This window comes from Stenella coeruleoalba (assembly GCF_951394435.1).
Source record: "Stenella coeruleoalba genome assembly, chromosome: 5".
Taxonomy (NCBI): Eukaryota; Metazoa; Chordata; class Mammalia; order Artiodactyla; family Delphinidae; genus Stenella; species Stenella coeruleoalba.
The window spans coordinates 61,441,846-61,465,288 of record NC_137150.1 but is presented as its reverse complement, the minus strand read 5'-3'; the positions used below and the strand labels follow the sequence as shown (position 1 = coordinate 61,465,288).

At 39.0% G+C, this 23,443-nt stretch overlaps 1 protein-coding gene across 8 annotated transcripts in view; it reads right to left on the bottom strand.

The window, feature by feature from the left end:
• Positions 1–23,443, bottom strand: part of YEATS2 (YEATS domain containing 2) — a gene marked incomplete at its 3' end in the record, with an annotated part of 115,072 nt that overhangs the window by 26,318 nt on the left and 65,311 nt on the right. For 5 of the 8 annotated variants that reach the window (XM_079922513.1, XM_079922519.1, XM_079922515.1 and 2 more), the window contains 11 exons: positions 22,748–22,990; positions 21,070–21,228; positions 19,441–19,544; positions 17,981–18,088; positions 17,328–17,510; positions 9,485–9,743; positions 7,178–7,339; positions 5,082–5,227; positions 4,148–4,306; positions 1,152–1,328; positions 369–555 (listed from right to left, as the gene is read on the bottom strand). In XM_079922513.1, the coding sequence (XP_079778639.1) occupies positions 369–555; positions 1,152–1,328; positions 4,148–4,306; positions 5,082–5,227; positions 7,178–7,339; positions 9,485–9,743; positions 17,328–17,510; positions 17,981–18,088; positions 19,441–19,544; positions 21,070–21,228; positions 22,748–22,990 (1,887 nt within the window). The remainder of the gene's footprint in view (positions 1–368; positions 556–1,151; positions 1,329–4,147; positions 4,307–5,081; positions 5,228–7,177; positions 7,340–9,484; positions 9,744–17,327; positions 17,511–17,980; positions 18,089–19,440; positions 19,545–21,069; positions 21,229–22,747; positions 22,991–23,443) is intronic. The other 3 variants (XM_079922517.1, XM_079922516.1, XM_079922518.1) reach the window with 3 other exon arrangements.

Sequence of the window (23,443 nt, the reverse complement as noted above, 5' to 3'; positions counted from 1 at the left end):
AATCATGTCTTGGAGTCAACAATGCTAATTTAATTTTATATACTTTGTTTATGAAAGCAAAAAGAGATGTATGTTTTACCATGAGTTCCATGCAAAACTGCTGATAAATACCCAGAAGAGTTCCAGATGGCTAATGTTTTATTATATCAGTTAAGAATTGTTATTCAATCCATAAAAACATTTCAGACTTGAAAATTTACACCTGGATTTTAAATAAGAGTAATTCATCTAAAAGGCAGCTATATGGAAAATGCTGCCGAATTAATGATTTTTAACAATTTATTATTAAAAACTGTTATTATGTAAGACCTTCCACAAATACTCTAGCCCAAAGAAGGGAGCGAGAATAATATTATGGTACAACTGACCTGATACTGTGGCCTTTCCAGAGATGGGGTTTGGTGTGGACACCAGGGACGTAGCACTGATGACAGAGGAGGTAGCAGCCTTGCAGGGTCCCATGGTGGCTGGGCTCACACACACTTGTTGCTGCCCAGAAGTTTTCATTACAGAAGTCATAGCAGATGATGAACTGGGAGCTGTTCCTTCCGACTGCTAACCCACAGGACCAGAAATAATAGATATTAAGAAGAAAGTACTATAACTTAGAACAGTGACTGCCATGTAGCATACCCAATAAATATTAGCTATTAGCGGGCTTCCCTGGTGGCGCAGTGGTTGAGAGTCCGCCTGCCGATGCAGGGGACACGGGTTCAAGCCCTGGTTCGGGAAGATCCCACATGCCATGGAGCATCTAAGCCCGTGCACCACAACTACTGAGCCTGTGTTCTAGAGCCCATGGAGCCACAACTACTGGCCCGCATGCTGCAATTACTGAAGCCCAGTTGCCTAGAGCCCGTGCTCTGCAACAAGAGAAGCCACTGCAATGAGAAGCCCGTGCACCGCAACGAAGAGTAGCCCCCGCTCGCCGCAACTAGAGAAAGCCCAAGAGCAGCAACGAAGACACAATGCAGCCAAAAATAAATAACTTAAATAAATAAATTAAAATAAAATGGTGAGTTTTATGGTATGTGAATTATATTTGAATTTTTAAAAAAGTAATATGGCCCAATAGTGTGCCTGATGAATATCTTACATTTTTACTGCTTTTATGCTTCATTATGGTTTTCCACTATCATGCTACTTCTCACCTGTTGCGCAGGACCATTTGCTGAGAGGGCTACAGCTGGGGAACTGGCAGTTGTAATAACTCCTCCTGCTACCCTCAGCATCGTGGTTCCAGGCTTTGAGAGTTGTGAGGTGGCTGGCACAGACTTCAATGTGCTATCAGATATTTTCATTAGAGATGCCTGTGCCCCCGGGGCCGCCTGCAGAAATAAAATGGATTGGAGTAATAAGTTACCCTGGTTAATAGGCACAATTTAATCCTTACCTACATACACCCCCCAAATACTGCATCCCCAAGAAAGTCTTGCTAATTAAAACTATATGAAGGGGACTTCCCCAGTGGAACAGTGGTTAAGAATCTGCCTGCTAATGCAGGGGACACGGGTTTGAGCCCTGGTCCGGGAAGATCCCACATGCCGCGGAGCAACTAAGCCCGTGCGCCACAACTACCAAGCCTACATGCCACAACTACTGAAACCCGCACACCTAGAGCCTGTGCTCTACAACGAGAAGCCACTGCAATGAGAAGCCCGTGCACCGCAAAAAAGAGTAGCCCCCGCCTGCTGCAACTAGAGAAAGCCCGCGCACAGCAACAAAGACCCAACACAGCCAAAAATAAAGAAAAATAACAAAAATCAAGAATAATCAATACACACATGGGTAAATCTCAGAAACATTCTGTTCAACAATAAAAGCTAACATAAAAGACTATATACTATATAATTTTGTTGATATGAAGTTCAAGAACAGGCAAAAGCTAATCTATGGGGCTTCCATGGTGGCACAGTGGTTGAGAATCTGCCTGCCAATGCAGGGGACACGGGTTCGATCCCTGGTCTGGAAAGATCCCACATACTGCGGAGCAACTAAGCCCGTGCGCCACAACTACTGAGGCTGTGTGCCGCAACTACTGAAGCCCGCGCACCTAGAGCCCGTGCTCCACAACAAGAGAAGCCACCGCAATAAGAAGCCTGCGCACCACAACGAAGAGTAGCCCCTGCTCACCACAACTAGAGAAAGCCCGCATGCAGCCACGAAGACCCAACTCAGCCAAAAATAAATAAATTAAATAAATAGTTTTTTAAAACATCTAATCTATGGTGACAGAAAAATGGTGATAGAAAAAAACTGGAAAGAGAAATGAGGGTATGTTTTAGAGTAATGGAAATGCTCTATATCATGACTGGGATAGTGCTTGCAAGAGCATACCCATTTGTCCAAATTCCCTGAGCAGTATATTTGTGATCTGTGCATTATTCTATGTAAATTATACCTTAATAAAAGGCAACAGCAAACATCTTAGCTGTGGCAGAACAGAAAGAAAGTCACTGCACTGGCTGCAACATGAGCGGATTAGAAGAAATTAGCTAAGATTTTAAAGAATTCTGGGGCCTCATACCTGTTTAAAACAGCAAAGAGCATCTGACCAAAGGGAAGTTAGTACTCAAGGAAACCAAATGCTGGTAATTTGAAAAGATCAACAAAACTGATAAACCTTCTAGCTAGACTGATCAAGAAAAAAAGAGAAGATACATAACTATCAAAGTCAAGAATGAAAAAGGGGACATTACCAAAGATTCTACAGACATTAAAGGATAAGGGAAAATTATGAACAAGTTTGTTCCAAGAAATTCAACTACTTAGATATAATAAAAAAAAAATTCCTTTAAAGATATAAACTACCAAACCTCCTTAAGATAAAATAATGTGAATAGTCAGTCTTATCAATATATCTATTAAATAAATTGAAATTGTAGTTAAAAACCTTCCCAATTAGGAAAACTGCAAGCCATTACGGCTTCACTGGTGTATTCTGAACGGTTAAGGAAGAAATAATACCAAGTTGACATAAACTCTTCCCCAAAAAGTGAAGAGGAGGGAGAAGTTTCCAACTCATTTTATGAGGCCAGCATTACTCTGATACCAAAACCAGACAGAGGGCTTCCCTGGTGGTGCAGTGGTTGAGAGTCCGCCTGCCGATGCAGGGGACACGGGTTCGTGTCCTGGTCTGGGAAGATCCCACATGCCGCGGAGCGGCTGGGCCCATGAGCCATGGCCGCTGAGCCTGCGCTCCGCAATGGGAGAGGCCACAACAGTGAGAAGCTCGCGTACCACACACACACAAAAAAAACCAAACCAGACAGAAATTACAATGAAAACTACTGACCAATATCCCTTGCAAAAATTCAAATTCAATTCAACAATACATATCACAACCACGTAGGGTTTATTCTAGGAATGCAGGGTTGGTTTAACATTTGAACAATCAATGTAATTCACCTTATTAACAAACTAAAAAAGAAAAACCATAGGATCCTCTCAATAGACACAGTAAAAGCATTTGACAAAAATCCAACATCATTTCATGCTTTGAGAACTGCTGATCTACATTCAGTCATAAAAAGTGCATTATTTGTTGATATCCACACTGTCTATATCCTTCTACACTTTGTTTCATTTGGTAAGTTTTTGAGATTTAGCTATAGATGATTATGATATCCCTCGCCCAGTTAAAATTCCCTGTCATTATTCTTCCACCTATGCTAAAGACGCTGTAGAAACATACACCAAACTCCCTATAGCATTTACTTACGATATGGATATCGTGGTTGAAATCACCTATAACACTATTCAGAATCTCCTATATGAAATCCCTCCAGAGAAATTTTAGAATGAAGTGTCTAGAAAATCTTTGTTTCTTCTAAGAAAATATTGTGTGGTTATTTTTTTTCCTCTCACAAATAGTGTGAATTTTATAACTTATCATTGTTCTCATTTTGCTTTGGCAAATTTTATTAAATATACAGGACATTACTGTTTGCATATCTAAACAACTCTCTGGTCTTATCTTCTCATTCTACTTATATTTTCCCAAATCTTATGATTTTATTCTTATTTTTCTATACTATTTTATTGCTTATTTTCTTAGGTAACAATAATTTCTTTGTGGAAAGAGACAAGCTGTAAATATTTGTGTGTGTGTGTGTGTGTGTGTGTGTGTGTGTGTGTGTGTATTTACCTGGGTAAACAAAGTGGTTTTTTGTCCAGAGATGACTTTTAACGTTTGCTGTCCTTGTGCAGAAGATGTGCTGACTCCCAGTGTTCCTTGCACCACTGACCCCGTAGTCAGCTGTTTTCCAGATGTCTGGGGTGATGGCTGGCCAACTAAAAACGTGCCCTAAATTACAAACAAATAAAGACCTGATCAGTAATTTGTTAAGTTCAAATGACTTGCTCTGATTCTTTAAATCACAAGGTCCCATATTATAAGCGACAATGCTACCCTTCAATTCTACAACTCATCAAAATGATTAAAAAGAATAGCTCTGCTCTCAGTGTCACTACTAACAGTTATCCCCACTTCTCAAACTTTGCACTGGAGTTACAGAGCAGGCTGTTGGAAGCTCAAGTTTTACAGTCTAGTCCCCTCATAGCTGGATTTAATCCTTCAGACTGATAACTATCTACTCTCACTAAGAACATCTAGAACCAAAATTCCATTCCCTTCCTTAGAGAGGAGCCAAGACCAGCGACAAGGGGAAAGAAAGGAGGCAGAAGCCTGTTCCTAATCTTGAATCCAATGGAACTCCAAACCATAACTTGATACTATCTCTCTGGTTACGTCTAGGAGAAAATTTTCAACTGCACATTAATACTATTCCAAATCCACGAGAGGCAACAGCATAGCAAAAATCTTTCAGAAAGATCTGGGTTTAAATCCAAACCCTACCACTAGGCTTAGTGGAGAGATCTTGGATAAGTTACGTAGGTCCTTCTGAATCTCCACTCGCTTTTCTCTCAAAACAAAGCAAACCCAAAATAATACAGATTTATAACATGACTAAAATGTTAGTATTGATGCCTGATTCCAGAGCCGTAAAGGTAAATCCACTATAATTAAAGGCAGTCATTAAATAACTGATTTAAAAGATACCAGTCACAAATGAGCAGACCTGAGGGGTTTGCTTGAGGATGTAAGATGTGTAAGTCAGGTGCTGGGATATCCCTCCAGGGCCGGCAGGGCTCTGGGCTCCTCCAGTTCCTCCTCCACTGCCACTGCCACCACCACCGCTACTGGCAGCTGAGCCAGACTGGAGGTCTGAAAACACAACCAATGACAAAGTATTAAGAGAAGGCTTAAGAGAAAAAACAGATGAGCCCAGAGAGATGTTTCCCTTAGGGCTCCACTCCTTCCCTTTCCTCCTTTCCTCCTTTTTTTTTTGTAATATACAAGTTTGTGACAAGAGTGAGAACTTTCTAACGCTGAAGACTGAAATATATTTACGTTTGACTAAATGATGGTCGACTAGTTCAGCTCTGAGTACTGTACTACAATGAAGAACTTATCTTTGCAAGTGTTTTAGCTTAGTTGTGAGAGATCGAGAGTCAGATACATTTTCTAACCAAGTGTTTTTAACCAACACTTAAATGTGCTCAGAGAAGTGCTCCCAAACTTTCTGGCATCTGATTCAATTTCAGTGAACCTGCTGGAATTTAGTGTAATTTTGCAATACTCTCTCTTTTCCATCTCCCCCCCTGCTCTGGAAAAAACCAAGACTTTCTTCATATTTATAACGACGCCAGGTCTTTTTTGCTTTTCAAATTCCACTTTAAAGCCTTTGTACCCTTTTTACTTCCCTTTTGGTGACATTACATATGTAAACTACACTCTAAGTAGCTCTCTGGATGAATTTTGGAAGACTTACATTGTCTTTCTCTTACATATCTAAATTTTTGATACACCACTACTTAGGTATGAGGAAAAAACACCAGGGTAAGAGTGGAAATCGCCCATTACAGTCAGTAAACAAAATGGCTGACTAGCTTTTGAAACTGAGTCCCCCTAAAACCAAATTCCCCTGCTGAGTTTATGATTAATCTCTCTATCCAAAACTTTATTCCCTTTCTTGTCCCCTCTGACCTCAATTCTGTGCTAACTGAACATTAATCAACCAGAGTCAGATGACTAAACCTGCCGTTGTTAACAACATCATTAATGTACTAAAAGTGCTGTTGTAGATAACATCGCTAAGGTAAAAACTCAGATTGTTTCCCTAGGGCAAGATGAGCTAATAGACCCCCAAGCCATGGACCACCTGGCCAGAGAAATGTAAACCAGAGACATCCTGACACCCAAAACTACGATTAAGAAACATCACAAGATGATGATTAACCCCTGCTTCTTTGTTCCTCCCCTTTAAATACCCTGAACTCAAAGACCAAGTTGGAGTGGATCTGAGACTTGTTTCCCACTCCCTTGCTTGGTGCCCTGCAATTAACACTAACTTTGCTGCAAACTCCCACTGTCAGAAATGGTTTTCTGTACCACGGGCACAGGAGCTCTTGCTTGATTACAATTACAACACTGCACTTTGGCAAGTGACTAATTTCAAATGAACCTAACTGCTGTACCAACTATACTTCTGACTCAGATGGAAATAATTCCTCTTACCCTTTCCTTTTCAACACTACCCAAATTGTTTTTCTCTATATGTCAAAGCAAAAGTTTATATAAGCCTAGATAAACCACCTAATTTCCTTGGGGCTTTACATCTTACACACTAAGGCTGAGCCTGTATTTCTCTTGCCATCTCCAAACCTAGCAAACTTGAGTCGCACATCTAAATATAATGGCAAGCAGAGACACTTGATTCCAATCCTATTCCCATCCCCTTCAAAATAAAAACAGGCGTCCAGCAATCTTCTCAGGTGTCACCAGTTTTCAGATACCACTGACAGGAAGAAGTCTTCTTTATTTCCAGCTCACATATACAGCTTTCTCCCAACACAGGCTCAGTAGCCATACCTCTTCAGTGTAATTTGTTCCCAAACCCAGACTCTGAGCAGATAAATCCAAGACAACAGTGTCACCTCCTAAGACTATGATTATTTAAACTCACTTCTAGTTAAAATGTGTGCATGTTTTAAATCCATTTGAGCAAACAGAGCTATGAAAATGCTTCCTGAAACAGGTAAGAACTGCCCCTCAGGTGGATGAGATGAACGTACCCAGAGACCCAAGAACCAAATGATTTAATGATGGACTAACTAGAATTGTTGGTAGCCCGCAGGATGGCTCCTTGAGGGATCAGCAGCAGTTTTCCTTTTCCTGAAGGGTTCTTGCTGTTCGTTGTAAGGTAGAGTTTAGTGCCAGGAGGCAAATTTGCCAAGTTGGCCAAATTAGTGGCTGGCAGCTGCAATGTCGCCATTACTAAAATGGTGAAGGGAATAGAGGGAAAAAAAGAAAGAGGAAAAACATTAAGATAAATTGGAACTGAGGGCAATGCTATCTCTAAAATTAAAACATACACAGAGTAATAAAATACTTATTCAAAGACACTAACAAACAATAAACTCTACAGTTTGCTTCCTAGATGCACAGTGCTTTAAAGGCTGACATTTTTCATTATGTTGCTAATTAAAATATTTACATACTAGAAGAGCTTTCTACAAACTATAAAGAAATTTATATCTGTATATAGAGTGACCATATGTCCTGGTTTGCCCAAAGCCGTTACAATTTATACCTACGTCCCACTATAATTAATAGTGACTCTTAACTCTCAAAAGTACTGTTGTTTAGACAGTCAATAAAATAATCACCCTCTCTATGGATGAATACACATTTGCTTCTCATTTGTTTAAAGCCCCTTTATAGTCAATTTCTAGTAACGATGAATCTACTGATTTGAAACAAGACTTCTAGTCTCCCTCACTTTCTAAGAACTAAAAAATGCTACAGTCAACAATTGGCACATATACTATGAAACTATAATTCATCTTTTAAAAGTCTCACCTATGTCAAACAGCTTTCACTAACCCCTTAGAATTTACTTCTCGATGCACATGGCTGTGATACCTCTAAACATGAAAACTTTCTGCAGTTACTTTGTATTTGAATCTCCAGGAACTGAAGCCTACAGGACCATGTGAGTCCCACAGGGAAAGGACTCTCAACCTCCTGCCACCTGCTAGAGTAGTCCCTCTCAGGACCACTTCACTGTGCAAAGCTTTGGGAGGCAGGAACCCTGGAAGCTGCACCCAATATCAGGGACTGATATTAAACTGAGGGCCATCCCTCTTCATTATGACCAGAACTAATCTCATCTTACACCACTGTGCATCGCAGCCACGCCAGGACTGTAGACCTCTCTGCCACCCGCACCCGGAGTCCCATCTCCACACGGCTCACGGTCCCTGATCTGAACCATCTGCTCATGCTTTCTTCCTTCCCTGACTCTTTCACCAGGCACCCCACTCCAGGAATTCCTGCTGTGATCACTACACCCTCTAGAACATCAACCTCCTTGAACATTATCTCTTTTTGTGGTAATTAAACTCAGTCCTCTGAGGATAAGACTTCCCCAGAAATCCCCTAGCTACGGGCTGTTTTCTGTCTTACCTCAATATCAGAGGGCTAGGACCAGGAAAGGAACATTTTTGCTCTCCAGTTAGACTTTCAGACCATTATCATGGCTCATGCCAGAGGGGGAGAAAAAAAAGCCCTGCCTCTTTTGAGGCTCCTACTTAGCTATACCATCTCCCTCTCTTTTCTGCTCTCATTTACTGAACTCCCAAGTCACTTCCCCTCATTAGCTGAAGGCGGACTCCAGACTCAAAGTATTGTGCTCTGTGCTAAAGGCTCATTCTCAGTGACAACACTATAGATGACTTATTTAATTCTCTGCCTTCTCAGTGCTGTATCTTCCAAACTCCAAAGGTCACTTCTTCTGGCCCATCTCAAACACTCATTTTTAATGCCACAAAAGAACTTTGTCATCAGCAGCAATTCTTCACCTCTGAAATCTTTATTTTGGACCTCCACTACCCTCCCAACTCACTGCTACCATTCTTCAGCCTCATCAAGACCTTTAAAAATTAGTAAATATCAAATACCTGAGGTATATTTCTTCATGCACTCACAGAAACAAACACTAAGGACTAAAACACATTCAAAGTATTTAAACTTTTGTTTAGTAGAGAATGCCTTAGTCAAGTATCTCAAAATGCCGCTGGCAAATGACCATACCAAGACTGTAAGTCTGAACTAGAACACAATGTGGAAATAAGGACAAATGAGAATTATTCTTCAGACTTGAGAGCAGTATCAAGAAACACCCTCTATTTTTACTATTCTTGCTCATACCCGCACATGCGCACACACAACTTAGAGCAAAAGCCTTACAGGCCTCTATGTAAAATGTTACATGAAAAAGATTAACATGTTTTTATATACTCCTTAAAACATCAACATCCTAGGTTTTTCTAGAGAGAACCAAATAGCAAATAAAATCACTAGCACAGAGCGTTTTGGAAGGGGCTGCTGCTGAAAGGGCCCCCGATTAGTATCAGTTACCTGAACCCTGGGATCCACTCTTCTGAGGGCCAGCAGCAGTGACCTGAGCCTTGGTTAAGGCTTGCATCGGCTGAGCGACAATGGTTCCTCCACCTCCACTCACAATTGCCTTGGCAACTCCTTGGGTCACAACTTGCTTTGGACCAACTGCTTTGGCGACAGACGAGCTGGCCTTGGCTACGAGGATCTGGCCACCACTGATTGCCACTGCCTGCTTCACTGCCGAAGGTAGGGTAGACCCAACTGGAACCCCAACAACCTGTTCAAAACAGAGGAGAACCCAGCAGTGCTTCTTCTCATAGTCCCTTGAGGGGTCTTAAAGCAGCACAGTCACTCTGTTCCAGCAAAGAACAAAAGCAAACCCCTAGATAACAACACATGGAGTCTAATTCAATCATCTAGGAATTCTACCTACGATGTGAACAGCAGTATTTCTCAGTCTGGATTTTATTACAATAAAATGTTACAGCTTTTGTCTTAACCCCAGCTACTACCTATAACCTATTTTAATTATAAAAAGTAATATGTGTGTTTTTTTAAAAAAAAACACAGGAAATACAGAGATATAAAGAAAAAAACTCTACTCATCAGAAATAATCTCTTAATTTTTTTTTTTTTTTTTTGCGGTACGCAGGTATCTCACTGTTGTGGCCTCTCCCGTTGCAGAGCACAGGCTCCGGACGCGCAGGCCCAGCGGCCATGGCTCACGGGCCTAGCCGCTCCGCGGCATGTGGGATCTTCCCGGACGGGGGCACGAACCCATGTCCCCTGCATCGGCAGGCGGACTCTCAACCACTGCGCCACCAGGGAAGCCCTCTAATATTTTTAATGTAGTATTTACTTCTGATTCTTTTAAATGTACATTTTGAAACCAAGATTAGGATACATATAGTTTTATAATTTTTAAATTTAACATCATGTTACAACCATTTCCACTGTTATTTTTCAGAAACATTTTGAGATGACCAAAAAATAATGTATTAGAATAGATATACCATAATCTAAGTAAGTATTTCACTACTGTGTGACTATTTAGATAATTTTAAATTTCACATTATGAAAAAACTGCAATAAACATTCTCATATATGAACTATAAACTCCACTACATACTTTTAAATATCACCTCTTCAGTAACCCCTTCTGTGTTATCCCCATCTGAAGCAATATTTCTCCATCACTAGAACATCTAACAATTCATGTCATTTATTATATGGTATAACATGTGACACCTCTTCCAACTTATTTTTTTTTAAAAGTTATCTTTTTCGGGCTTCCCTGGTGGCGCACTGGTTGAGAGTCCACCTGCCGATGCAGGGGACACGGGTTCGTGCCCCGGTCCGGGAAGATCCCACATGCCGTGGAGCAGCTGGGCCCGTGAGACATGGCCACTGGGCCTGCGCATCCAGAACCTGTGCTCCGCAACGGGAGAGGCCACAACAGTGAGAGGCCCGCGTACCGCCAAAAAAAAAAAAAAAAAAAAAAGTTATCTTTTTCTATACTTTCTAATCTTTCCTTTCCTTAAAGGTAGACATTTCATTAAAAAAGAAAAAGTGTAAGCTAGAAAAACATTTAATTCAATTAAAAAAAAAAGATCCCAGCACCCAAAGAATGAAAGTTAGAAGTACCTAGTTCTAAAAATACCGTAAATTTTTTCAAGTAAAAGAATACTTCAGAGCTCTTTTAAAACAAGGTCAATAGTACAATGTTCAATTAGAAGAAACAACTTAATTAATGGAAAATTGGGGCAGTGTTTCACACTCCCTAATTCTTTATTTCATAAAAAGAACTTCTCACCAGAAACTAGATAAAAAGACTTTTACATTCTTTTTTACGAATGGAAAAGATCTGTCTTCTAAAGGCAAAAAAGATAAAGAAGAAAGTACTTTTCAACCATCAGATTGGAGGGGAAAATTTTAAAGCCTGATAATACCAAGAATTGGCTAGAGGATATGGGGAAACAGGAACTTTTGTTCACTGCTGGTAGAAAGGTAAATTTGTACAGCCACTCCAGAGAAGTACTAGGATATCTACTAAAATTGAAAATTCACCCTCTACTGGTAGGGATATATCCCAGAGAAATCTTAGACATGTGCTCAAGGGAACATACACAGAAAGTCCAAGGTAGCGTTATTTGTAATTACAAAAAATTGCAAGTAATCTTAATGTCTACAAAATGAAATATGCTTAATGTCTATAGATAGAGGAATGGATAAAATGTGGTATAAGACAGACTGATGGAATAGCATCCGTTAGTTACAATGAATGAACTGGAACTATATATATATCAACATCAACAGACTTTGCAAGTACAAATATTGAGTGAAAGGGGAGTTGCAGAAAAACATGAGTATAAATATCTTTTATGTAAATCTTCAAAATTCACAATACTACATGTTACGTACAGCTATTACGTATGTAATAAAAAGTATGGACTGTCAAGCTACACATCCAAATTCATGACTGTTGTTTTGGGGAAGAACAAAGTGGACTGCAACTTTATCAGTCATATTTTATTTGGAGAAAAAAATGTTGAATTAAATATGAACATGTTAATTCACAGTGGAGGATATGTGGATATTGATTATATTATTCTCTGTATTTACTGAAATTTTAGAATCTTCCCAAATTAAAAAATAATAGCATTACCTAAGGTAGAACAAAATGTCAAACCATATAACAACTGATGAATGGGATTTTTAAGTTAAATAATCACTAAATCATACATGGTTCCTTTTCAAAGAATGTGAATATAGTAAAATACACTTGTCATGTGCTTGGACAATATGGCTGATGTAAAGAAAATGGTCCCCTAATCAATTGTTATAAACCAGTGTATCAAGAGGAAAGAGTATAGGTTTTTATAAGCAGTCAGACCTGCTTTCCCAGTCTTGTTCCATCAGTTAGTAGCTGCACAGTTATTTAACCTCTTTGAGTTTTAGCTTTAGATATCTCATCTATAAAATACCTCATAAGATCATGAGGCATAAATGAAAATAAGTTTATAAAGTGCCTAGCCAGCATGATGTACACAGTAAACGACAGCTGCAGCCAGCACAACACTTGTTACTATGAACTGAAGACTGGTGATCTATGAGACTACGTAGAGACTCAGGACAGAAAGCCAAAGGATAAACACCTGTCACTACCTTCAGCATTTGGCCAGGGCAGAGGACCTTGATCTTAAGGTTCAGTTAATCAAACAGAAATCAAAATATATAGATAACAGCTCGTATCTGCTTTAATATTCTAGGAGAAGATCAGCAAAATGCTGGTAACTGCTGAAATGGAATAATGGACATGTAGGATTCATTAAAATAGCCTCTGCACTTTTATGTACGTTTAAGGAAGGAGGGAAAGAAAGGAAGAAACAAAACAATCAAAGAGGGCTTCCCTGGTGGCGCAGTGGTTGGGAGTCCGCCTGCTGATGCAGGGGACGTGGGTTCGTGCCCCGGTCTGGGAGGATCCCACATGCCACGGAGCGGCTGGGCCCATGAGCCATGGCTGCTGAGCCTGCGCGTCCGGAGCCTTTGCTCCGCAATGGGAGAGGCCACGGAGTGTGAGAGGCCCGCGTACCGCAAAAAAAAAAAAAAAAAATCAAAGAACCAATGGGTTGGGGGGAGAAATAAGTTCATCTAGAATGGAGAAGAGAAAACTCCCAGCTATCCTGGCTTGGTTAAAACAATCCCTGATGATTATCCAAATCTCTTCATTCTGACTGTATGAGCCTCATTATATAGGCAACATGGAGTGTTACTGTAGCTACAGAGCTGGGCACACTCATTCCCCCTAGAGATGTGGAGATATACAAACTCTTCTTACTAATCAAGAACTTTTCTCTGCATTGATAAAAAAAAAAAAGCTTCTTAATCCAGAAAATTATTGTTAAGGTATGGCAGAAACTGCCAGCTGAACCCCAATATGTATTCTTTGTTTCTCTCTCATAGTAACAGAACCCCCGATTTTCAGCTAGGGACATGGCCACACAGAATACCTACTATATTTCCCAACTCCTTCACACCTAGGTCTGACATCTCATTTCTGGCTAAAGGGACGTGAACAGAAGTGATGAGTGCAAATTTTTGGTTCGCTCTCCCCAAACCCTCTTCCCTTCCCTTTTCCTGCTGGCCAGAAATGTGAACACGGTGGCATGAGAGGAAGTGGCTATCATAGCCCACAAGCTGAAAACCAAATTTTGAAAATGACAGAGCAATGAGATGGAGTCTAGATTCTTGATGATTGTGGAACCAACACACCAGGGCCGCTTACCAGACTTTCATGTGTGAGAGAAGTAAACTCATTTAAGCTCCTGGTTTGGGAATTTGTTATAGTAGTTGAACTTTTTTCTAAGACGTCTGTCTTTACATTTCCTAAATATATCACACTTAATAATCCCTTGTATAAGCTAAATTACACATAATCTATTTTCATGTTCCTAAATTAACAAAGAAAGCAAAGATCTTAAAGGAAAATAATATATACATGTGATATCACTTATATGTGGAATCTAAAAAAAATACAACAAACTAGTGAATATAACAGAAAAGAAGCAGACTCACAGATATAGAGAACAAACTAGTGGTTACCACTGGGGAACAGAAAAGGGAGGAGGGGCAATATAGGGGTAGGGGATTAAGAGGTACAAACTATTAGGTATAAAATAAGCTACAAGGGTATACTGTACAACACAGGGAATACAGTCAATATTTTATAAGTAGAAATGGAATTTAACCTTTAAAAATTGTGAATCACTATACAGTACACTGGTAACATATTATATACAAACTATACTTCAATTTAAAAAAAGGAAAATAATACATACATGTACCTATTTTAATTTCTTTCCTCCAATCCCATGCATCTGACTTGCTTTTCCCTACTTGTGCCAACCTCTATCCTCACACTCAACTGCTTCAAAATGTCCAGAATATGACACACCTAATCCCTCCGAGAGCCAAATAAAACATAACCATGCTGGCCACAGGAGGGCAGTTTTTACTAGCAGAGCTTGTCCACCAAGAGCAAACTGCTCACAAGATAAACAACCCCCCTTTATTATAAAACACTGAGGAGAATGAGGAAGTCTGGCATTCTACTGGGGAAAACCCTATGCACAGCAGTCTATGACACCACAAGCAAGTCTCTTGAGTAGGACACTGTAACCCCAAATTAGTTTTTTTTTTTTTTAATACAACATTTTGGCCTAGAACCTGAAATCACCTACCAATTGTTTTCTTCTTCCCCTCCCACAGCACTGCTCTTCGAATTTCCTTAGTTTCACCTTTGTTCTGTACAGTTTTAAATACTTAATTTTGATTCATGCTTTGATTTGGAGTTTCTATTCCTGCCCTCCCTGTGCCCTGTACAGACCTTTGCAAGTCAGAATCTACTTTAGCAACCTGAAGGTGAGGATTCTCTATATGTGATTTTTCCCTGGATGCTGAAAAATACAGCCACTTACGATTTAGTTCTCAATGACAGTAACTATTACATGGTACTCACACATATATACATAGGACTCATCCTCACATAACTTTAGCTGCTATCACTTATTTAGCACCTGCTCTGTGCTAGGTCCTCTATATACAATGATCTCTAATTCTCCTATAGCACTGAAAGGCAAAGGGTATTATTTCCTTTTACTAGATGAAAAAACAAGGCTGAGACAGATAAATTTGCCCAGCTCACACAAGTAATGAGTGGCTGAGATCTGAGATGTGTAACAAGCTCATGCTCTTTTAACTTCACCACACTGCTTCCTTCCCATATGAACCACCAATTCCTCAACTGTCTCTTTTCATGTCAAAAGCAGCACCGCTTTCTACTTTTATGAAAATGATAAACTGTGTTTCTATTGTGCCAAAGTTGTGTGGAAAGTGAAACAGTACCATTCTGTTCACCCTCCTGTTTTCTGGCATACTTTCTCTGACTACACCTCAGCAATAACCAGGGACACGCTGTACTTGCAGATAGCTCTTTATCTCAAGTCTAAAGCATGTACAAAATTTCTGGGATAGATGTCTTGTTTCATGTTCTGCTTCTCTGTAGTTTTTTCACACTCTTCTGTGGCTTTTCTTATCAGGTACCTTTACACTTAAGGCATTCTAGCACAAACCCAGCCATTTTCTCTTGGTCCTACCTTGCCATTAGGTAGGTGGGAATGTGACAAGAAAGCCAATACAGTTGTTCAGTATTACTGGGTGAGCAGATTTGCAAAATGCAAAAGTGGCAAAAAGCAGAAACTTTTCAGAGCTTCTGAGCATAAATAGCAATGCTATCATGATTCAAAAGCCTAAATCAGTAATACCATGTATTTCTAGGTGAAGCAAAATAGATTTTAAACAACATACAGGATGTGTCTGAGTACGAAGACTAGATGACAATAACCGATTCACGAAAGGACTTGAACAAAATGCTTATCCCTGAAGCCAAAACAACAGAGGGAGCATCAGGAAGTAGTTGGGGGTTGCCTGTTTTAGTGATTCTAGCTATGGAATCCCCAAAGTCAAATTTTTTTTTTTGCAGTACACGGGCCTCTCACTGTTGTGGCCTCTCCCGTTGCGGAGCACAGGCTCTGGACGCGCAGGCTCAGCGGCCATGGCTCATGGGCCCAGCCGCTCCGCGGCATGTGGGATCTTCCTGGACCGGGGCACAAACCCGTGTCCCCTGCATCGGCAGGCGGACTCTCAACCACCTGCGCCACCAGGGAAGCCCCCCCAAAGTCAAATTTGATGCTGTAATTCCATGGTTCCTAAATTTGCCTAATCATATGAGTCAGTAGGAGAGTTTGTTAAAAATCCAGATTCTCGAGGTCACCAAGAAGTTCTGATATTTTTAATCATCAGTTGAGTCTTATGAGCAGAAAAGTTTGGGAAAGTGGTTAATGAACTCTTACAGATTTTAGAACCACCTATAAGACTATGAATTTTTAACTCAATCTACATGCAGCCATCTAGACTAACCAAAATATCTAAAACCTATTTTAAAGTTGAAAAGCAAGCGCTTCACATAGTACTCTTAATAGCTTTAGGATATATCTGCCCTAAAAGTAAGATTATTTAACTCTGGATGTTCTAAAAGCATGCTTAGGTTACACACAATGGCTCACAAATTTTAACAGTTCTGGAATGGCGAATTTTGGAGTCAACTAGACCTGGGTTCAAATTCTCTGTCACTTATTAGCTGTATGCTCTCAAGGATGTTGCTTAACCTCTCAGAGCCACAATTTCCTCATTTATAAAATAGCAGTGAAAATATCCATCTTGCAAGGTTGTCTGAGGTTTACAGATAATATGCAAATAAGAGCATGATATACTTTGGCACTCCTAAGTACAACGGATGCAGGGAAACATGTATCTCTGTTTTAGAGTTCTCCCAATATGTAAATTCCCCAAACCTTCAAATTATAAAGAAAATAAACTCTCTAAAGAGCCAAGAATCATTTAACAGATCACACAGTCAAGACATCAGAGGTGCAAACTATAGCAGTCTCCTATCAGAAATAAACAGGTAAAACAGTGGACCTCGATCCTGTCAGTTAGACTTGAATCAAGTGTAAAGTTGTGTCCATGATGTCAATCATCTTCACTGTCGGAGAGATAACACGGCATCCCTTCACCTCTTGAACTGTCCCTGGGCCCTCTATAAACCAAGTCCCTGCTCTTGTTAATAACTATGAAACGAACAGGTGGGTTAAACACCAACTTATCTGCTTTTCCTACAGGGCTTTCATCCACAGGTTTTCCCGGGACCATCAACACCGTCACCCTTCTCAGCACTTGTCCATTACTTAGGCAAACAACGTTCACTGACATGTTGACTTCCCCATCCTTACCCAACACAAACCTTAGAGGGCTGAATCTTTGGTGACTGGGCAGTCCCTTCTCCAGCAGTTAGGACTTGTTTTTGAGGGGACACAGCTATCATGTGACCCCCTTTCACAGTCACATACTGAGGGAGTGGTGACTGGCTGGCAGCTCCTGTTGTTGGTACATGAGAGGCTTCTCCAGGTTCCTGTTTGATGATTACCTTGCAACAAACATGATAATGACAATGAATAAGCAGCCCATGAAAAATGCTACTAATATTTGAATTTATTCTGTATGCAGGAATTAATGAAGCCCTGTATGTAAACAATGACTCCACTAGAAGGGTAAAAATACTGCTTAAGTATAGCCCATAATAGCTATTAAAGGGACCAAAAGTAGGAAGTGGACTAGATCCAGTGTATCTGCAAACCAACCTCGTCATTTATTTTAGACATTGGTGGCAAAACGGCACCAGGAAGTTCCCATCTTGCTAGACTCCAAGGGCTGCCCTGTGAACACCACTAAATAAATGGAAGCATGTCTCAGAAGTAGGATCCAGTCTTAGAGATGAGACATACTAAAAAGTTCCATGATGTGGGGTAGTAGCATCAATCAACTCCAACATGCCACAAAAAGATTCTGTAATAAGAGCTTATCCACTTGTGGGATAATCCTCTCATGAATACTTACTTTTGTGAAAGCTCCAAGTCCTCCAGTTATAGGTTTGGGGCTTTGAACCTTAGGGTGACTCCCAATTGGGCAAAGAGGTGGCATAGATGCAAACAAAGAATCCTCCTGCTGTGTTTGTAAAAATACGTATTGTACAATTAGGATAAAGTGAGTGATTTCACTCTAGTCACATATTTAATACAAACCTGTGACATTCCCTAGCAACAAAAACAAACAAAAAGCCCAAAACTCTTTGGGGGCTTCTGAGTCCCTACACCTGCATTTTAATATTGCTTGAAAAGACAATTCAAAGTAAGGCTATAAATTGGCAAGAACCTACTCATCTGTGCCCACTGTAAACTGGAAAGACTCCTATCATACTACCTGTAATATTTGGCTGACTCATTGGTTTCATGTCCAGTCCCCTGCCAGATGCTACTAAAGGATAGGTACTGTATTCTATTTCTTTTCTATCCCTAAGGTCTATGCACTAAATAAACAAATGAATGTAACAGGCAGTGACAGTGTTTCAGTATACCACACCGTTGTAACAGTACTTGCAACTTGATCTGTTACTCTGGAATAAATACCCAGGACGCAGGGGGAAATTTTTCACTAAAAATTTTAAAAACAATACAACAAAAAAAGCACTTGAACAATTAGCAAATACAAAGGCAGCAAAGGTCAAAATTCAAAATTACTGTCATTTGTCTCTAATTCTCAAATACAAAAGGCAAGTCTCAGAGGCAATTTTCCATAAATAAATGTTGGGGGCAAGAAACAAAGTTAAGAACACTGTTTAACTATGTAATGAAAATATCATCAACAAACATGCAAAAATACACTGGTAGAAAATTAAGACCTTCAAGGAATTCTTACAATTCAGGCATTCATAGAACACAGTGCTCACAGATTACACTGCATTAGAGAAAAACCTCGCCTTGGATCAGGAAACTATTCAATATCATCACAATTAAGTGCCTAGATATAAGAAATGCTGTGTTAGCACCAGTCATGTAAGAGATGATCTTTGAATTCTCAGGAATTCTCAAACAGGAGTTTATACCTCAGAGGCTCTAGCCTTAAGGTAGCCAAGACAATAACAAATAAGCTGAATAACTAAGTCAACAGCAGTGACTGTCTCTGCGGAACAGTGAGCAGATATCTAGCACTATGATCTGAACAAGTTAGATCATATTTGGAATTCTAAATTTCAAAGGACTTCTTATCCTGAAGAAGGTGGGGGAAGGGGAAAATACACTGTGGAAAGATGCGAATTATTACTTTGTAAAGAAAAATGTATAACAAAGCTGTCAAAAAAAAAATCATAGGTAAGGTAGGGGAGTCTGAAGTACTTGATCTTTATGATACTTCTTAGCTTGAAGATTCTACTTTATGAAATCTGCATTATCACTTGCAAATTCTGGCTCAACTTGAATGTACCACGTTTAGAAACTAGCAAAGTGCAATAAGAGTGTTACCTTGACAGCAGATGTTACAAAACTACTTCCATGAATTTTAGGAATCGGGGAACCTGTTCCTTGGGAGGCCTGAGAGGCAGTAGAGAGCTTGCTGGTAGGACTTCCTGATAAGCAAGGTAGATTTAAAAATAAAGTATAAACAAAGTAAAATTTACAAAATGGAATTTTAAAGCCATTTTCCACCACCCTCGTCTTCTCCCCACTATGTATTGTTCATTTTGAAGGGCTGAAAACTCACAACCATGATACTATTATAGAAAAAAACACTTAAGGATTCATCCTGTGAAGCTGACCGCTTCATCAACCTAAAAAGGGACAAGAAGCTAGTAAGGAAGTGTAGAAGAATAAGTAAAGTAAGTAGACATTATATATTCTGCACTCATATAGAAAGAGATACTGTAACATAATGGTGTTGGCTATTTCACAATGTGCCAAAATGTATGCATTCAACTGAATGCTAGTTCCTTCAAAGTAGTTTCACTAGAAGGTTATACCTACTCCAAAATGCTGACATTAAACACTTTATACTCCATCAGTACAACTGGCTTTAGGGTCTGATCAAAATAAGTCACATTATCTACAGTCAACAGTAAGTCAAGACTAAAAATGGTACTTGGCCACCTCCTCCATTTACCAAACTTGCCTGCAGAGACTTTGGCTGATTCCTAAAACTAAACATCCTCAAAAGACACCTACTTGGCATCCTTAGGTGTACTCAAAAGGGAATCTCTGAAAGTAGCATTTTGTAAAGGAGTCCCACAATTATAATCATTGTTAAAGAACATAACTTTCTAAAAAAATAGTTGGAAAGGCCCAACACACATTAATCTGTGTTAAAATCAAACATGTTAGAAAAAAATCAGTCTCATTATTTTATAGCTATTTCTCTTATTTCTCTTTTCGATATTTCTATTAGAAGTGAAAGCTACAGGAAAGTTTACACAGAGGTGCACGTGTTTAAACAGTTTAATTGAAGGGAATAAATAAAATGTTAGTGAAAGTACCTCAAAGAAACCTGAAAAGCTCTCTGTATTTATATGAGGTTATGATGATAAACACGGGGAATCCAAAGACTTCTTATGCTTCCTATTAGAGTTGTTTTTTGTTTTAAATAACTACAGGGTTCAGCTTCCCTCCCACATGCAAGTTTTATCTTATTCACTGAAAAGTAAAGATCACTTTTTTATTTCACTGGGGAAAAATATGTATGGCTCACAAAGCTATTCTTGCTCTAAAGCTTAATTTTGAAAAGTTAATCACACATTGCCTAAAAAGAATGTCTTCTAAATGAGAATAAAATCCACTCTTTTTTTTTCCTTTTTTAGAAAATTAATTATGGTTCACTATGAATCTTAAGAAATTAAAAAATAAAACTTAAGTAAATTCCTAAAAATATAACTTTTACAAGAAGTAAATCTTCCCTCAAATAGCACTGGAAAACAAAAAAGAATATATATATATATATATATATATATATATATATATACACTCTTATGTATTCCCTCCTCTTGTTCATGGTTGAAGATTTCATTCTCCTATTATATGGCTACTAAGTCACATTAGGATTCCACCTCTAAAAAAGATCAAATCTTGGGGATTGCATGAATATTGTTCCATTCAAACACACACCTGCAGTAGGAGTGGTGGCTCCAATAACCTGCCCTGGCTTGTCCACGATAACATAAGGATTATTAATAACAGAACTGGCAGTGCCTTGCTTCACATGGACTGGAGTGGAAGTTGGGGTTCGAGGCAATGGCGATGGACTTGGGGTTGATATAGGGGAACCTTTATTAATAAAAAGAGAAACAAAATAAACTAAACAAAATAGATATATTCAGCCCATCTAAGAGGACGCTAAAGAAAACGGAAGAGGGGCAGGGCCACCAGTACAAAGGCGACAAGTTGGGAAAAGAGAATGGGACTGTAAGTTTCAGGTACTGAGAGCAGCTGCAGCAGCTGAGGCCAGGGGTTAGTGCATTTTACTCTCTACATCCTTATCCATGTAGCAGCAGCAGCAGTCAGCCTGTTAGAAACAGATACTGAGGTCCTACCCCAGATCTACCAAATATATCAATAAACATTTAAACATAAAATAACATAAAATAAAAATAAGTATTTTAACAAGAGACTCCAGCAGGCATATTAAAGTTCAAAACACAGTGCTTTTACACAAGTGTGGAACTGCTGCATCCCCAGGTAACAACAACTTGGGCAGGTTGTTATAATACTGGTTATACTTGAAGAAACTGAAGTTAGGGAGGCAAGTGAACAGCTAGACTTAGGAACCAAGTCTTGATTTGCAATGAATTTCCAATAGGAAAATATGAAATTCATCCACCAAAACAAAAGTCTCTCTCAATACCATATCACAGCCACAAGCCAGACATTCGTGTTCCCATAGCTCTCAGAAGTTACCGACAGATACATCATTAAACATCCTCAACAGTTATTGATCAAATCTGTTATCCATGAATTTCTCTAAACTTCAAAACAATTTATATGTTCAGCCTATTCCACCTCTGAAGCAGCAAGCTCCAAAACGCTTCTAACTGGTGGGTAAAATTATACATTCTTTACCTTTTATCAATTTCAAGGACTTGGATCATATTTCTGCTTAGCTATTTTTAGCACTGAACACTCCCCCCGCCCCCTTCATTTAAGAATTATATAGAAGTCTCCCACTGCCTACGTATTTCTATTGACTCACTTTCATGTCTTTTCTGAGGTGGCACAGTCAAAACTATAAAGCATATTTCTACTAGAAGTTTACCTAACATAAACTGTTGTGCAGCAATGGACAACTCAACCTCAGTGAAAATGAAACCTCAGAACGACCTATCACAGGAATGAGTAAATTTCTAGTGTGGTTATAGAGTATAAAAGATATCTCAATCCCAAACCAACCCTTGAAGCTTAACTACAAACCAAAAGGCATCTAATTTTTTTCTATTACTAGTCACTCTGGTTTCCATATATAATTCCCACACTTAATTCCTACCTTAGTTTCCTCCATACATCCTAGCAAACAATTTACCTGTGCTGATTCTAGATGAAAATTTGGGTGCTTTGAATTTTATTTCTTTCCTCATTCAAAAATTGTTTCCATATGAATGACTTTTGTTTTTGTTTTGTGACACTTTTGCTTTGCTAATCAACAGTGATGAGCTTGCTTGTTAACTAAACAAAAACCCTGCTTAGAAAAGCTAACAAAAAAAAACTAAAAAAAAAAAAGAAAAAAAAAGCCATAGTACTTTATCATTCTAACAATTTTTACACACACCAAATTCATATATACCACGTATACCTGAGACAATCTTGCAGCTCATGGTGATAGGCTGGAAGGATTTTCCAGGTGACTCCGGATTAGGAACCTGACTTTGTGGCACAATTTTGCAACTTGATGCTATTGGCTGAAAAGCTGAATTGCCATGAGAACAAAAGGTGACTTTCTGGGATGTTGTCATTTTGGTGGGTGTTCGTTCCAATGAAGATGGCAAAGAATAAAATGTAGTGTGTCTCTCAGCTTCAGTGTTGGCTGGGAATCCTTCTTGAAATGAAACACGCAAATAAGTCATCAACCACTTTGAAATCCCTCACCATTTCAAGAACCATTTAAGCCATTTACCAGTAGTAAAATAAATACAGTTGACTGGTATTTAACACTGCTTTATGTATTTTCTGGTGAAATGTAAATATCATGCCTAGAATCATGTTTCATTAAAATGCTTCTTTCAAAAAATTAGAAAACATATTAGCTAACACTATATAATAAAATTTATAAGTTCATTATGTTCTCCCATTCTTTATATATGAATTGATAAACTGTTTAGAAAAGAAAAACTCAAAAGAAAGCATTAGCTTAATCTAATGATGTTCTGTTTTATTAAATGCCCATAAAAAGGATGCAACTGAAACTTAAGAGAAATAAAGTTGAGATTTTTATAAAAGAACTAAAATATTAACATCACATTAAACGTAGACTTACAGATCATACTAACAC